Here is a 16,345-nt window from a genome sequence, read left to right as displayed (position 1 = left end):
GCTCACGGCTTCAGACGCACGTCAGCAAGAGACAAGTCCGAGAGAACATACACGTCATCATCCCACCGTGCTACCCTCCACCCCAGCAAAACTAAGCAACCTACACGTGTGGAAAAGTCTACAGGCAAGGAAAGGATCCACCCAAATCCAGGGAACTCATGTCTGACGGGGAGGAGGGGTGTGACCATGTAGCGTTCGCGGGATTGTAAGGTTCCACGTCTTTTTCGGGGCATAGGTATCCCGGGAGTTTGCTGTCACTGTTCTTTATACACAACACGTGCTTTATAAATGTTCATTGGTGTCTAATATTTAATTAAATATAAATATAAAACGTTGATATTTTTGAATTACAAATAAACAGAAAATATTTCTAACCTTCAAGGGAAAGTCGTCAGGAGAAAGCTGGGGACATATCTGCAGGATCCCGTGACGTGTTTAGTAAAACGATATATACTGCGCGTACATAAAAAATGCGTTTATTTTATCGACCAAAAGAACCCCGCTGTTTCCCTCGCCAGCAGAGTGAGGCTCTGGTTGTGTGTGTAGAAACGAGCATTGGGGGGCGCCTGGGTGGCTCAGTGGGTTGAGCGTCCCACTTCAGCTCAGGTCATGATCTCACAGCTTGTGAGTTCGAGCCCCACGTTGGGCTCTGTGCTGACAGCTCAGAGCCTGGAGCCTGCTTCAGATTCTGTATCTCCCTCTCTCTCTGCCCCTACCTCTCTCACGCTCTGTCTCTGTCTCTGTCTCTGTCTCTGTCTCTCTCTCTCTCAAAGATAAATAAATGTCAAAAAAAAAAATTAAAAAAAAGAAACGAGCATTGGCGGGTTGCTCCAGCCATCTTTTCCAACTGCACACGGGTGTGTGGAAAGACTGGCCGGCGAGCAGACTCCTCGTGGGGGGTGGCCCTGCGAGCAGGTCTGTGCAGGGCACACCCACGCGGCCCTGCGGTCGGGCACCAGCCTCGGGCACAGGGATGGGGGCTCCTCCTGCCGTCACTCTTCTTGTCCCGGAACGGGCGAGTCTCCATTCCCTGCGTCCAGTGCCTCCGGAGACCAGAGCAGACAGAGGACCCATTTCCTTGCAGGACAAAGCTGATGAGACCTCCATTTCCAGGCCGGGGAAAGAACAGAGAGCGCCCACCCCCCTTCTGTTTTCCCTCTTAGAATTAGGCTTTAAATGGCTTCTCTGGTAGTAAATAATTGTCGGGAAAGCAGTCGCGTTCCGGGGTCATTTTAATTCTTCCCGACAGCTAACAAAATTAAATGTCCAAATATCGTGGCGACATGTGACTTTCAGCAGTTGCTTTTTGACTTGAGATGACTCACATCAAAACATTTCCTTGTGTTCACGTTGTTATGGCACATTACCGAGATGTGCCCTGCCGCCGGTGGCCCACCAAGGCCAGCACAAGAGCCTGCTGCCCACGGCTGTCCAGGAGGCTCTCTTCCTGCGCCAACCATCAGTTCCGTGTGGCCGCGAGGGAGACGGGAGACCCGATGCTCCAGCAGGTGCATGAGAACGCATGTGCTTTCAGACGCAGTCTTGAACCGGCGCTCAGGGAGCAGCAGGTCCCGTCAGAAGAGCGTCGTGACAACAAGGCATCCTCAGGCGTCTCTTTGGGCCACACTTTGGTTTGAAACCTAGCATGGGGAGGGTGAGATCGTCCACCGGCAGCAGCCACAGCAGTGATAAGTGCTCGTGGTCACGGTGCCCCCTCCCGCTGGGGGCTGAACTCATTTCCTCATTCCATGAAGCGGAAGTCGCCACTGATGCCCTCCCGTGTGCCTGGCACTGTCCTGGGCTCCGGGGCAATCCTACCACGCGGACCGAATCCTGCTGGGTTTGTTGGGTTTGCACCCTAGTTGGGGGGGGGGGGCGGGCAGAAAGCAGAGACAGGTGGGCAGTCCAGGCAATGGTGCTATTTTCTACTGGGCAGCAATAAACTGACACGTGAGGGAGGGGAGCCCTGTGGATACTGGGCCCCGGGAAGAGACAGCATGTGCAAAGGCCCTGAAGCAGGAGCGTACCTCCGGGGGGGGGGGTGTTCAAAGAGGGAAGGAGCCACAGATGACTAGGGTCAGCTGGCGAAAGCCTTGCACCTGTGGCAGGGACCCCGTGCAGATGGGACCCCCCCAGGAGGGCTCTGCAGGGAGGAATTTTGGAATGACCTGCGTCCTCACAGGACCGTGAGTCTGCCGTGCTGGCCGTCAGCCCGCCTCTAACGCTGGAGGGGCCCGCGGCATAGTGCGAACAGCAACCCCACGCCAGTTTCTAAGATTTAAGGGTCTACATCACGTTAACAAGCTATTAAAAAAAATTGATCATGAGGGGCGCCTGAGTGGCTCAGTAGGTTATGGGTCCATCACTCGATTTCGGCTCAGGTCATGAGCTCATGGGTTCGAGCCCCACATCAGGCTCTGTGCTGACACTGGGGAGCCCACGTGGGATTCTCTCTTTCCGTCTCTCTCTGCTGCTCCCCTGCCTGTGAGTGCTCTCTCTCTCTCCCTTTGTCTCACTCAAGATAAGTAAATAAACATTAAAAAACGTTGGGGGCACCTGGATGGCTCAGTCGGTTAGGCCTGTGACTTCGGCTCAGGTCATGATCTCACGGTCCATGAGTTCGAGCCCCGTGTTGGGCTCTGTGCTGATGGCTCAGAGCCTGGAGCCCGCTTCGGATTCTGTGTCTCCCTCTCTCTCTGCCCCTCCCCTGCTTGTGTTCTGTCTCTCTCAAAAAATAAACATTAAATTTTTTAAAATTTTATCTTCATACTTTGAAACATATATTCATAATGAAAAATTTTGTTTAAATATGCATAGAGCTATAGTTTTTATTTCTGAAAATCAGGCAAATAATAAGACAGCTGGACTGAATCATTGTCATGTATGTTTGGCTGTTTTCTTGATGGACTAGCAGAGTTTAGTGAGTAATAAGTTAAAGAATATAATTCCTAATTGTTGCATACTTGTGTCTTTTCTTCCCCTTATTTCAGAAAATCACTAATTATGTTGTTTACCAAGATTTTCATAAAATCTGTGCATTTAGACAGGAATGATCCAAGTATAATTGCACACAGAGTAGAAAACATAAAGGTGTTTTCATCAAAAATATAAAATACGTATCAAACTGAAAATTAAAATGATGTCTATATCTTCAAAAAGGTTATTTTTCTTTAAGAATACTCAAAATGGTCTATTACGGTTAGAAGACAAAATATAATAATAGATAACAAAGCTTTAAATCAAGTGTTTAAATGAAGATGAATTTTTAATTCTGTGTTTTGCGAATTTGATCCACTTGTAGTCATTGTTATAAAAACAAAGCCTGTGGGTTTCTGGCTCCCGTGGGCACCTGGTCGCCGGTGGAAAGAGGCAGCACGTGGTTCCTGCGTGCTCGTCTAGACTGGCTGACACAGGGGGTCGGGAACAGGGCTCGCTCGGCATCGCGGCGTGTGCAACTGCTGAGGTCCGGCACTCATCCACGCAAAGTCCAGAACCACAAACGCGGTACAGGAGCGTGTGGATGCTCCGCGTGACGGGGACATGAAGCTTCTCAGGCAGGAATCTTGCTTTCTGGCTCGGAGAGGGTTGACAAGCCACTCTGTGTCTGGGCAGCAGTGGCGTGTCACCTTCAGAGGACAGAGGCCGCGGGCGCGGGCTGTGAGCCAGGCCCCCTGGGCCAGGGGTCCCACGTGTGTCTCTGCCCCTCGTGGGGGGTTTGCAGGGCACACGGCCGCCCCGGCCCCAGGGCCGTCTGCGGGGCAGGGGAGAGACAGGGCCGGCCCAGGACTCTGGGCCCGTGCCACAGGGGGACCCACGGGTGAGGGGTGCAGTGCCACCAGCCCAGCGCCTCCCCCACCCCAGGGCATCTTGTTTGCAAAGGACCAAGACCCCCTTCTCGAGGACGGGGCTTGCCACAGAGCGGATGGGAGAGGCCAGCACGTTCTCTAGGCGCGATGGGCCCAGCCTCCAGCCAACTGCTCAGATCAGAGCAGCACAAAACTCTGAAGAAGCCACGGCCAGATGATAAGCCCGAAGAATTCTTTGTAGTACCAGCATCGGGACTCCGCCTGCTGGCAGGGCCCCGTGACGCCCACAGGAAGTGGGCAGCCGTGGGGCCTGGGCTTGGCGTCCACCGTTGGCGCCCCTTCCACACCCCGCAGGCCTTGCACCTGTGTCTGCACCCCCCTCCACTGTCCATGGTTGGGACGTCTGCCCCCCCATCGCCCCAAGGCCCCCTGGCCCTTTGCTCCCACAGTGACCGTGACGAGCTTGCACGTGGCTGCTCCTTCCCTAGGTGACAAGGAGCACCACCTGTCAGCTTTCTTGGGCTCCAGGCGCTCCAGTGATCCCACTTTGTCACAAAGCCACAGCTCTGTCTGCGTGAGCGTCTAGGTCTATGCAGGGTTGGGTGGGTGCCTGTCCGCCCGCAAGAGGGTCCCAGCATCAGGAGCCCGAGACGCAGGCCAGGGGGATGAGCGGCTCCCCGCCCCTCCCCCCGCCGGCCCCTCCCCATGGTCTGACGTGGTCCCCAGCCCGTCTGGCGTGGCCATCAGTCCCATGTACCTTCAGGGGGGCCACAAGGCACTAGAGCACATTAAAGGCTGTGAGGAGGCTAACGGGTGTGTTTACGTGTGTTCGGCTTTATTTAGCTCTGCGTTTCCCACACTTGTGTGAACAGAGACCCCATTTTGCCCGATACCTGTTACCATCCAGGAGAACACGGTTTGGGGCATCTGTGACTCCCCAGACCAGCGTTCAGCCGATACCCTGAGGTGGGAGAGGAGTCATGTCCACGGGTGTCATCCTCCGACTCTGGCCTCCTAGGAAAGGCTTGTGTGGAAAAAGAATGAACTGAAATTAAGCACGAACATTTCCTTTTTGTTGTTTAAATTCCGGTAATGATCCCCTGCCCTGAGAAGACTGGGCTGCAATGTTGGTTCTAGGATGGGGCCTGGGGGTGCTCAGCTGGTCCCTCGCCCCAGGGCGGGGTCTGGGGGTGCTCAGCTCATCCCCCCGCCCTGTAACACTTCTTCACCCCACCAAGGAAAGGAGGACGTGGGCAGGGCTGGCGGAGCTCCTGGGTGGTGCCCTGGCAGGTGCAGCTTCCTCTCAGGCCTGCCCCTCCCCTCCCCAGCACTGGCTGCAGCCCGGCAGGGTCCAAGCAGGGAGACATCCCCAAGGAAAGTGTGTGGCATCCCACCCCCAGGCGAAGGGGGAGCCAGCAGGTCCACTGTGAGGTCCCCCGATGAGCCAGAAGCTCCACTCCCTTTCACAGATGCCCCTGTGGGTGTCAGAGTGGAGGAGGTTTTCCATGGAAACGTGCGCAGGTGCAGCTCTGTGCCCCCGGCAGTGGGCTGTGCCCGCAGGGGCCACGGGCCACCCTGAAGGGGCCAGCTTCCACCACCCGCCTCTCCCGCCCCTGCTCCCTGCTCCCTCTCCGTGTTCCCTCTCACGGAGCACAGCCGTTAAATTGTCCCGTCCCGGTTTAGCTCTCAGAAGAGACTTCTGCCCGCCCTTCGGTTCAAGTGGCGGGGCCGAGGACGCATCCGCGCTGTGCTGTCACTGCGTGCCTAATTACAGGGATGCTGCACCAGTTGTCCAGTGCGGGGAATTTTTCTGATAAATTAAAACACTAATTAAATAGGCTATTGCAGAATTTTGAGAACATTGTAGGGTTCCGCTTCTCCAGGTAATTTGCATATCCTTCATCTGGTGAATTTAATTTTAAAGGACTTCCTTTTTGTCTCCCTCGAAGATAAAAATGGGCTTTATGCATTGTTCTCGGCTTTACTAAAACAGCTTCTCGCAGGGTTTCCACCCCCTGGCCCTGCCGTCCAGCTCGGACCCACCGGGTCAGAGTCCACGCGAGGCCACAAAAATAGCGTGGAACTGACATCTGATGGAACGCTAGTAGGTTTGTCTTTTCTTAAAATCCTTTAGCCAAAGACCAAACAAAACGGCCGTGTTGCCGTGGCGTGCCTAGAAAGCGGTCCTTCGCTTAGACGGCGATGCAGGGAGCGGTGCGGGCACAGGCCAGACGCTTGGGGGGGCGGCGCCGTGCGCGTGGGCTCCAGGGTGAGGCAGAGGGTGTTCGTGTCTCTGTTGCACCCGGCAGAAGGGATTTCTGGAAGGAGGTCCCCTGGCTGGGGGCACCCTCGGAGCAAATTCCCCGAAATGGCAAACGTGTGGGGCCGCGCGGAGGAGGATGTCCGAGTGGCCTGGGCATCACGGAATGTGCCGGAGATGGCTGGGATGGCTTCCGTTCCAGGGCCACTTGCGCTGAAAAGAACAGGAGAGCTGTCTGTAGGACAAAGAGAGAGCAGGCGCCGGCCGGCGGCCACGTTGTGTGGAAGGGGTGGCTGCGTGGCTCTCAGAGCGAGTGGGGCTCAGAGCGGGGGGTTCACGGACACAGTGATGCTGATGGGGAAGCTGGGTCTTAACCCAGGTCACCCAGCAGGCGGCCCGGAGGGACACTCAGGTGCATTCAGACGCTGCAGCAGAGAAGCATCAATGAACACATCAATAGCCGCGGAGACCACAGGTTGTTGGCATCTTAGCGCAATGAGCAAACAGACGTTGTCCTCAAGCTTGAGGACAAAACCGAGGCTGGGTGAGGCAGAGGACCGTGCGCAGGACCACAGCCGGTCTTCCTGCGTGCCCGCGGCTTACCGTTGGAAACTCCCTGCACGTTGGAAACTCCCTGCGTTGGAAACTCCCTGAGGCCAGGAGTGGCCCACAAAGGGTGGCTGGCACGGGATGGCGGTCCCTCGGCGACCGTTGCTATTTGCAGAGCACAGAGGACAGAGAATCTGGACAGCGGGGATTCTGGGAGCGGAAGCCGGCCGCTCCTGGGGCCCAGAGCCTGGTGCCCATGTGCCCGAGCACGCCTGAGACTCCTGAGGGTCTCACGACAGGTCCTTCCCCACACCCGCCCCATCGGCCTGGGGTTTCCTGGCCACTCGCGGGACGCGGAGTCTGGGCGGGTCAGCCCGGGGGCGTCGTTGGACAGAATTACCGACGGGCCTGGAGCTGGGGGCCGGCTCGTGCCCCCAGATGCCTATGTGGAGCCCCCACCCCCAGGCTGACTGTATTTACGGACACAGGGATAGTAAGGGTCAGACGAGGTCATGAGGATGGGGCCCTAATCCGGCGGGATTGGGGTCCACGTGAGAAGAGGAAGGGAGAGCCCCTCCAACACGTGTGGGCACCATGGGGGGTGGCGGCCTGCAGCGTGGAAGAGGGTCCTCCCCAGACACGCAGCCCGCCACCCGCTCCGCGTGGGGTGCGTGACCCCCAGCGCTGTGGGAAGTCGATGTCCGTCCTTAAGCCATGGGACTGCCGTATTCCTGACAAGCCCACACCGCCCGAGACGGCCCTGCCCGTGGCTCCGGGCCACACACCGTGCTCCCTCGGCTTCCCCATTTCTGAGGAGACCACGTGATACAAATCCCAGGCGGTTTAGGACTAACGGAGGTTACGGACTGCTCCTTGGTGCCTGGCAGGGGCATCCTTGCTGCTGTTGTGATTTGGGGCTTGATTATGTGGATTTTGGCTTCCGTCTCACTTTGATCCGTTCAGGAGCCTGAACCAGGCCCTGCGCCCGCTACTCCCGGGCTCGGGCTGCGTGTCTCAGCGGCCGATTGGTTGGAGCTGAGTGACCTCCTCCGTAAAAGGCCAGGACGGCTTTGGGAGGCTCTGGGCTGGCGGAGCCTCACGAGCGCCGCCCGGGCCCTGAGAAGCGGACGCACGGTCCCGGCAGCCTCCGGGGCATCACGGGGACCCGGGGCACACGTGGGCGCCGCGTTGCGCCAGCTCTCAGAGGCCATCATTTTGACTTGCGTGCCACTAAAAAAGCGGAGACCAGCGATTAAACCATATTGTGATGCCCCCTGGTCCCCAGATCACTTTGTGTTTATCGACGACCTGTGTCAGAACCAGCAGCCGCATCGACCGGCGAGCGCAGCCGTGGGTCGGGCTGTGACGGCACCGCTTTCCCACACACGGCCTGTGCTTCTCCATCGGTGTTGGTGACGCAGCGTTTCCCGAAGAGCCTACCAAGCAGCCAGTGCCCCTTCCAGAACTTTCTGGAGTTGGTCAGAAGGTGCCAGCGGCAAGTGGTCTGGTAGAAGTGGGGAACGCAGACCCTTCCTCAGAAGGCCTGTGACGGACGGCATGCGGGCGGCAGCCGGTCCCCGGGCCACACGTGCACGCGGCACCGTGACGGGTCAGACGTGGGGGAGTCCAGGAAACAGGACACGTCAGGCTGTAAACGGGGCAAGCGTTCCTGGAAGCTGGGGGGGGGGGGGGCTGCCGTGCTCCCTGGGGCTCCTTTCCTTGTTTTCAGGGATAGCGGGAGCCAGGCATTCAACGCAGCTGAAGGATGTTCTACCCACTCACATTTAAAGCCGTCGAAAACAAAAGACTTTTGCTGGATCTACCATAGGGGTCCGTTGCTATGACCTATGGGCCAAATCTAACCTGTCACCTGTTTTTTTTGTATGGCCTGTGAGCTAAGAATAATTTCTGAATTTTAAATTAGTGCAATCTCAAAATAATAGTATTTCGTGACACATTAAAAGCATATGAAATTCAAGCTGTGAAGTCCATAAAGTTTTATTAGAACAGTCAAAAAAACCCAAAGGACTTGGCACCCACTCAGCCCTGCATGGTTCAGTCACCGCATTTTACTGTCGTCTGCTCACTGGAGGTCATTTGTGTCGCCGTTTCCGGGCAGTGGGAAGGCCGGATAACCGAGTGTCCTGGGGGTGTGGTGAGCCCGCGCCGCATGGCTCTGAGAGCTGCGGGGACCCCAGCAGGAGTCGCTGCCGGGAAGGCCTCCCAGCACCCGGGGCTTGGGCTGCTTGGAGGCCGATCCTGCTTCCCTTGAGCTGAGGCCAGCGTGCATTTCTGGTGCAGGAAAGGGCCTGGGGCCTAGGGGACCGGTCGGCAAGCCTGCGGAAGGGTCCTAACTTTGCCCTTCAAACAGGAGGATGGCCAGCGTGCGGCCCTCTGCTTGGCGGGGGGAGATCACCTGCCGCCGGCTTTGTGGAGGAGGGTTTGTTGGGACACGACCAGGACGTCCGCTCGGGTAGGATCCCTGTGCCTTCACGCAGACCCCTGGCCTGCCCCGCCCGGCACACCTACCAGCCCGCCTTCTCTAGGAGGTTTGCTGACCCTCGGACTGGGTTCTCCGCGTCATTATTGTCAGACCGGCTTTTTCATCCCTGACCCTGAAATATCGGGTACTCCTCTGTAGCAGTAAGTGCAGTCCCTTTAAAATACCCTTTTCATGCGCTTTCTCCTTCTCAGCCTATTTAAGAGCTCGCTATTATTCCCCCCAAAAGTAGCTTGACATTCAGTAAAGTGTTTCCTTTGTTCGCAGAAGAACATTAAGATCGATTGCTTTGTACTCTGGCTCTTCAAGACTGTTCCCCTCCATTCGGGGTTTACATGGGGACACCCCCTCCCCCTGCCCTCTCTCTGGCCCCGCACCCGCTGAAGGGTCTGAAAGCGTTTGCCTCTCCAGCCCAGATGGGGTTGCGTCTGCCTCGTTCTCTCAGCGCGGGGATAATTACCTGCGTGCAAAAAATAATGTTCATTTGTTCACGGGGAAAAACTTGGTACAAGACGACGACGAGAGGCCCCGAGGTGGGCAGACAGGCTACAGCGGGCTCCCGTTTGTAACCCTCTACGAGATGTAATCCCATTACCCAAGATTAACGTGGGCGCAGGACAGTAAGGGTTGGAAGTAACCGCTGTTTTCTTGCTCTCGTTCGGCATGAACCACAATTGCAAGACACTCTTCATTCTTAGGGTCTGCAGTAAAATTGTGTTTTTCCTGGTATTCATTTCCAAAATGACATGGGCTTTACCCGAAAGAACACTGCTGCAGATTTGTAAGCCAAGGTCAATTGCTTCGTGACACGACTTCTTCCCGACAAAGTGGGGGCAGGTGGGTTTGCGGTGCGGGCGTTAGGATTGCCGGGTTCTCATTTACATCTGCTAATTGTTCCAGAGCTCACTTCCCTTGGTCTCATATGGAGGGTCATCGTCCTCTGCCGGTCCCCCTCGTTCTAAGTCAGGGGCAAACTAGGGCGCGGATGAGGGACGGGGCGGCCCCCGGCACCGCTGGAGTCAGTGCCCGCGCTCGGGCTCGCCTCCCAGTGAGTCTTCTTCGTGAGCTCGGACCCTGGTCAAGGGGCTAGGGTTAGGGTGTCTCCCGATGATTGCTCAGTGAATGGCCATCAGATAGTTCTAAAATGAGACTTCACAGCACGCAGAGAAGGTCTGCATTCGACGCCTCGTGCAGTGTTTGCAACAGCCGTGTGAGCTCCCTGTGATGACGCTCGCCCTGTGCGTCTGCTCCCGGGGTGGGGTGGGGGAGGGGGACCGAAGGGGCCTCGTGCCCAGCGGGACCAGCTCCAGGCTCGTTCACAGCTGGGCTGTTGAATTCGGCCGTCTGCACACAGTGACTTCGTGAAATGCTTTTCAATAGAGGAAAATGCTCAGAGTGTCTTGAGAACGATGAGCTCTGTAAGCTGACCCCTGTGCTTCTTAATTTTTCCTAACAGTTGACAACAAGGACAAACTGGAAAAAGCATCTGGACTGGAGATTCTTCAGGCGGGAAGCGGGTCGGTGAGTACAGGAGGGGCTGCCCTCTGAGACGCGCCTGTTGGGGTGCCGCTCCCGTCCGTGTGGGGACCCGGGGGAGGCCGGAGTGGTTACCTCCCGCTGCTTGAAGATGCTGGTCCATGGAGCCTGGCGAATGTGACACTGTGTTTGGTGGCATTTGAAGTTATGATTCGGTGTCCCCCTGAGAATGCAGCCACGGGGTCGGAAAACACTGAATCTTCAGAAAACACGGACTTCCTTCTTCAGAGGTTTTGTGGTGGCTAACTTTGTGGACGTGCCCCAGCCAGAGGCATTTCTTGTACCCTCGGGCGGGGGGGGGGGGGTGGCAGCCTGTGCCGTGTTATGTGGAGACACGCGTTGGGCCGGGACACCACACACGCGGGAGCGCCTCCGTGCTGTGACTGGGTGGCCGTGCTGGCTTCAGGAAGAGGTGCTCGGCCAAACACTCCCGCGGCAGCCACAGCTGATGGTGCCCACCTCTGGGCCCCCCGGCTGGCGCCCGCTTCCCCGTCTCGGGGCAGCTTCGTGAGTCGCACGCGGGCCGACGTGGTTCCTCGCCGGGGTGGCAGCCTGCCACTCGTAAGGCAGCGTGGACCCAAACCAACCGGTGCTATTGCGTCGAAATTGTAGATTTCACGGCCCGGGCCGTTACAGATAATTAACTGCTAGGGGGCGGCTGATTTATGAGTGCTCCTCGCTAACCGCGGAGACGCCCTCCACGCAGCCACTCAAAGATTAGCCGCTCTCGTGGGGAAATCTGCCGTTCAGCAGTTGGGAGTCCTGGCTCTCGAAATGAGAATTTTAATTAGTTGCTCCTCACAAACAGGCTCCTTTCCGCGCTTGCCGAGTGGCGGGCGGGTAGGAAGGGCCTTGCAGAGAAAGCGCCCGCGCCCCGTGTTCCGCTGGCGTGACGGGCAAAGTGGGGAGGAGACGGGCAGAAACTCGTCGGCGAAGGCTCCGCGGGTCCCGAAAGGCCCAAGCCCCGGGGCAGGAGCGGGGCCAGTGGCAGAAAGGGCCAGGATGGCTCAGAGCGTCGGAGTCTCGATGGAAGCTTCCGACCGTGCTGCCGGTCTGGGATGCAGCAAAGATGGGGAGCCCCTGCCCTCCTGTCCTGCCTCATCCTCATGGCGGGGGGGTCCTGTTCGGTGTCGAGTCGTTGCCGCAGGAGGTCACTGGGGAGAACGTCCACGCTGCTTCTGCCGGGAAAGCTCTGGCACCAGGAGTCCCCCCCCCGCCCGGGTCCACGTGAGGACGTGGGCTGCCAGCCCCCCCAGACCCCAGTGCGGGGCCTGGTGCCCGGGGGCCCTCTTCCTGAGGGAAACACGGTCTCCTGTAGTTTCGGGAAAGAGAGGGGACATGGCGATGGGCTGCACCCCCGGCTCGCTCCGGCCGAGTGAGGTTTCAGAGGCGCCCTCCCGGCCGGCTGCTGAACAGCAGAGGGCGAACAGCACTGTCGGCGTGACCCCAGCCCTCCACCTGCTGGGCGACGTCGCTCAGAGCGGGGGGTTCTGGACGTTGTGACTTCGCGTCCTCGCGCCTCCCCGGCATCTTGGCCAAACCCTGCTCCGGTCCCTGCCTCCCCTAGGTCGGCTCCCCTCTTTGAGCCCCTCTGCCCTCCGGTGGCTTGGGGGTCACCGACCCAGCTCGTGATGTGCTGCTGCAGCCCCCCCACGCTTCGGTCTGTCTTCTCCCTGAACCTCGTGCCTCCCGGTCTCGGCTCCCCCCCCCATGACTCCGCCTCCTGCCCTGTCACGGGAGGTGATCCGCCTCGCTGGGTCCCCGGGAAGCCTCACAGGAAGATTCTCTGCTTCCCCAGCCCCCGCAGCCCCCGGCGGTGTGTGCTGTCCCTGTGTAGCCCGACCCGCACCTTGAACCCACGTGGAGCTGCCAGATTCCGGCGAGCGGCTGCGAGCGGCTCCCAGTCGTGCCCAGCTTTTCCCTTCTCCGTTCATTTTGGCATCTGGACGCTCCCCGTCCCTCTTTGGCCTCGGTTTTGTGTGGTTTTCCGTGGGTGTGTATTCTTTCGTGTTTCTGTGTCTACAGTGAGAGGGCCCCCCCCCGTTCGGCTCAGCGCCCCGTTGGCCCGCCGTAAAGATTCTCACGGGGTGCCTGTGGGCGCCTGGCACCAAGGACCGGGTCTGCGGCGGGGGGCGGCGGACAGACCTCCCCCTGGCGGAGCTCCCCTCCCGCTGGGAGCCGGGACCCACGGAGGGACCGGGCTCGCTGTCCCCTGTCAAGACAGAGCCCTGCGTCACCTCCATTGGTTTTGTCTCTCTGTCTCGGGTGGACAAACCATCTCTGCGTTTCCGTGCCAGGAGCCTCACGCCGGGTCCGCGTCGCGACCACGAATCAGGTCCACGGCCAGACAGCCTCACCGCTGCCGTCACCCCCTCTCCCTCCTCGTCTGGCCTCCTCACCCGTGGGCTTGGGAGCCCCGTGGCCTCGACGTCTGCCCTTCTCTCTACCGGCACACACGTGCACGCCCACCTCCTCGGACGCCACCCGCGTCGCCGCCTGTGCCGTCCGTTCCCGTGTCCGCCAGCGGCGGCGCTGTCGGGAGCCTCCGGGCTTCGGCGCGAGTGTTTGTTTTCTTTCTCCGCCCCCGCGGCGCTGCGGCTTGGGGGTCAAAGGGCGTGTCTCGCTGGCTTTCCCATCGCCCTCTTGCCGAGGGAGCACAAACTCACCGGCACGGATCTCGAGGGACGGCTCCGCACCCGCCAGACGGTCATTTGCAAGCGCTTTCACTGGCCGTTCCCCGTGCGCGCCCTTGGCGATTCTCCCCTCCCTCGTGTGCGCACACACCCACCCCCTCCGTCCACGCCCCTGCCACGTGCCTCCTGCGCCAGAGCTCTGCATCCCGCCCTTGTCTACGCTGCCAGCTGGGACGAATGTCGGGGCCCCTCCGCTCTTGCCCCCTCTGCACTAGCACATCAGCCCCCCCCCCCCCCTCCGGCTCGTGGCTGTCAGCACGCAGTCAGCTCCCGCGTTTCCCGCGCTGTTAAGTAAAAACCCCGACGCCAGAGATGCCTTCCCAGCAAACGCTTCAACGTCGGTGCGTATTTCCCACACAGGCGCCTCCCCCGCCTGCTCCCTGCGCCCCGTCACCGCTCGGTCTCCCCGGTTGTTGAAGGTTCTGCATTCAGCCGCCTCTGACTCACGGCTGCCACACCAGCCGCCCCCTCCTGGACCGCGGTCCCTTGTCCCCCAGGCAGGTCTCACTGACCACTGAGGTCCCCGCTCTGACGACCCCAAGGCACAGTCTTCTTCCTTGTATTGCCTCCCGAGGGATCGCGTCCAGGCCTTGGCTCTGTTGTGACCCGTAGGATGGTGACCCCAGACTCCCCTCCCCAGGCCGACACGCTCACTGTGCCCCAGTCACCCCTGCGTCTCTGCACCTGGAGGTGTGGCGAGCCATTTCAGCTCACGAGGGCAGAGCAGGACACCTGAGCTCCCTGCCACCCCATCTCCGTCCCCGAGTTTCTGCGTCCCACAAACAGAAAGGGTGTCACTGTCAGCCGTGCAGTGCGGTCTCCGCGTTGGATTGACCCGACCCCCGGGCAGGCGGGGAGGTCCTGCTAGGTGGGGGCGGGGTGCCAGCAAGCCCCCCCCCCCAGCACTGGCTCCTTCCTTTCTGCCCACTGACTCGTTTCCCTCTGGTCCCTGAGTGGCCAGAGCCTGACCTCGCCACCTTCAGGGGCGGAAACAACCACCCCCAGGGACTGGGACCCGGCCGTGCAGACTCCCCTGCCATCCTGGCTGCCCCCCAAGCCCTGTCTCGTCCGAAGCCCCAGGGCTTTCTTGCTGCACCGCGTGTGTGGAGACCAGCTCTCCATTCGCCTGCCCTTGTCCTCCTGGTGGTCTCAGAAGACAGTGTTCCCTCCCCTTGAAGTTGACTGAGGTCGTTCTTGGCAAGTTCTCCTGCCCAGGATCCCCGCCCCCTCCCCGGACTTCTGCCAAAGCCGAGCACATTCAGAGGCCGCCCCCGATGGAGGCAGGGGCACCGGTGGGTTTGGAGCTGGTTTTGGAAAGTGAAAATGGGAACAAAGGGGGCAAAAGTGGAGGTGTTTTTAAAAAGCTAACGTCTCTTTCTCTGACGTTAACCGTGTCGTGCCGTATTAGGCCTGATTTTGATGATTCTGGGTTTTTTTTTTTTTTTGCATGTATTTGCTGTGTATCTGCTAATTCTGAGTCTGGAGTGAGGGGTGGACAGTGATTGCTAAATGCCTCGCGGTCTCTCTCCCTGGTGCTCGAGACACACACGTGGTGGCAGAGCCCCTTTTAAGCCAAATGGAAATACCTCGAAACAAAACTTAAAGGAAATGAACAGATTACAGTACACGCACACATTCCTAATAGATCGGGGGTATTTTGTCGTGTTTCAGGATCTGATTTCTGACATCTTGAAAGTGTTTGCATTTTCTTCAAATTAATAAAGTCATGTTTCTTCAAAAGGAAAATTATAATATTACAAGAAAAATTCAAACATTTAGAAGGAAAATCATCTAGATGATTGTCACTGGGAGGGATCCGGGAGGGCAGACCCATGCGTCTAGCTCCCGTAAGTACATGTGAAATACGGAGTTACTTTCTGATCTCGTGACGGTGTGATCTCAGCGGGAGAGCGGCTGCCCCTCGAGCCCGGCATTGCTCCCGAGGCTCGGAAACTCAGCAAGGGAGCTTCAGAAGAGCACACGGCACCACACAGTGGTCCTGGTTCAGACGGAGTGCTGAGGGCCTGCCGCGGAAGGAGCCCGGGATGGTAATGAGCTCTCCGTCACCCGGCAGATTCAGGCAGAAGAGAGACGGCCATCTGTTCAGATTCTGAAAAAGGAAATCTTTCCATCTAGTGTAGGGAGGAGAAAGTTTTCCTCACCCTCCTAGGGTCCCTGGCTGGGGACAGTTACACCGGCAAAGACCGATGAGCAGGAGAAAGGTACACAGGTGTGTTCAGTACAAGTTTCACGTGGCACGGGGGCATAAGGAAATGCAGACCTGAGTATTTCCTGTGGGATTTGACGTGATGGGCAGTCGTGGGGAGCACGGTAGGTTGAGGGCTGTGTGGGAAGGGTGGTGGTGGGGAGCACGGTAGGTTGAGGGGTGTGCGGGAAGGGCAGTGGGGTGTTGACTGAGGGAGGCCTGTTTGCAGGGATCTGCTCAGTGTCCCTCTGTCTAGGAGATACAGGCTGTCCCTTCCTCCGGACACAGAGGACCCTCTCTGGTGAGGGTCCGTGACCTGCTTCAGGGAGAAGGGGCGGCCGGGGAACCTTCCCGCTCTGGCGCCGTCGGGACCTCCTTCGGGTGGAGGTATTTGCATGTGGAGGCGCCGTATTGGGGCAGCGTGTCCTGAGCCCCGTCCCGGTGTGGTGGGGTGTGGGGCGTGGGGGGGAGGTGAGGTGGACCCCACCCTCATCGCCACCCCCCTCTGCTTACCTGTGCACGTCTCTCGCTTCTGTCACCTCTTGGGCTCCTGGGCCACGATTTTGTTCAAAGAAAGGATTCTGTGGCCAAGACTAGGCTGATCCCAAATGTCCCTTAAAAGTCCGTGACGCTGTGCTCGTGTGTCGACCCCAGGAATCAGTGTGCGTTCACCACACGGTGTGTGTGCACACGTGATACCTGGTACCGTGCGGTGTGACGGATGTTTGAGAAAACAGCCCCTTCCTCCGCAGAACCCCGCAGGGACCGCTGAGGCGCACGTGGGCACCACATGCA

General features: G+C 58.6%; 1 protein-coding gene across 5 annotated transcripts in view; it reads left to right on the top strand.

Moving 5' to 3' along the window:
* Positions 1-16,345, top strand: part of PTPRN2 (protein tyrosine phosphatase receptor type N2) — an 805,581-nt gene that overhangs the window by 527,238 nt on the left and 261,998 nt on the right. For all 5 annotated transcript variants that reach the window (XM_043590047.1, XM_043590044.1, XM_043590046.1 and 2 more), the window contains one exon: positions 10,572-10,636. In XM_043590047.1, the coding sequence (XP_043445982.1) occupies positions 10,572-10,636 (65 nt within the window). The remainder of the gene's footprint in view (positions 1-10,571; positions 10,637-16,345) is intronic.

This window comes from Prionailurus bengalensis, chromosome A2, assembly GCF_016509475.1.
Source record: "Prionailurus bengalensis isolate Pbe53 chromosome A2, Fcat_Pben_1.1_paternal_pri, whole genome shotgun sequence".
Classification (NCBI taxonomy): Eukaryota; Metazoa; Chordata; class Mammalia; order Carnivora; family Felidae; genus Prionailurus; species Prionailurus bengalensis.
This window is presented reverse-complemented; position numbering and strand designations above follow the sequence as displayed.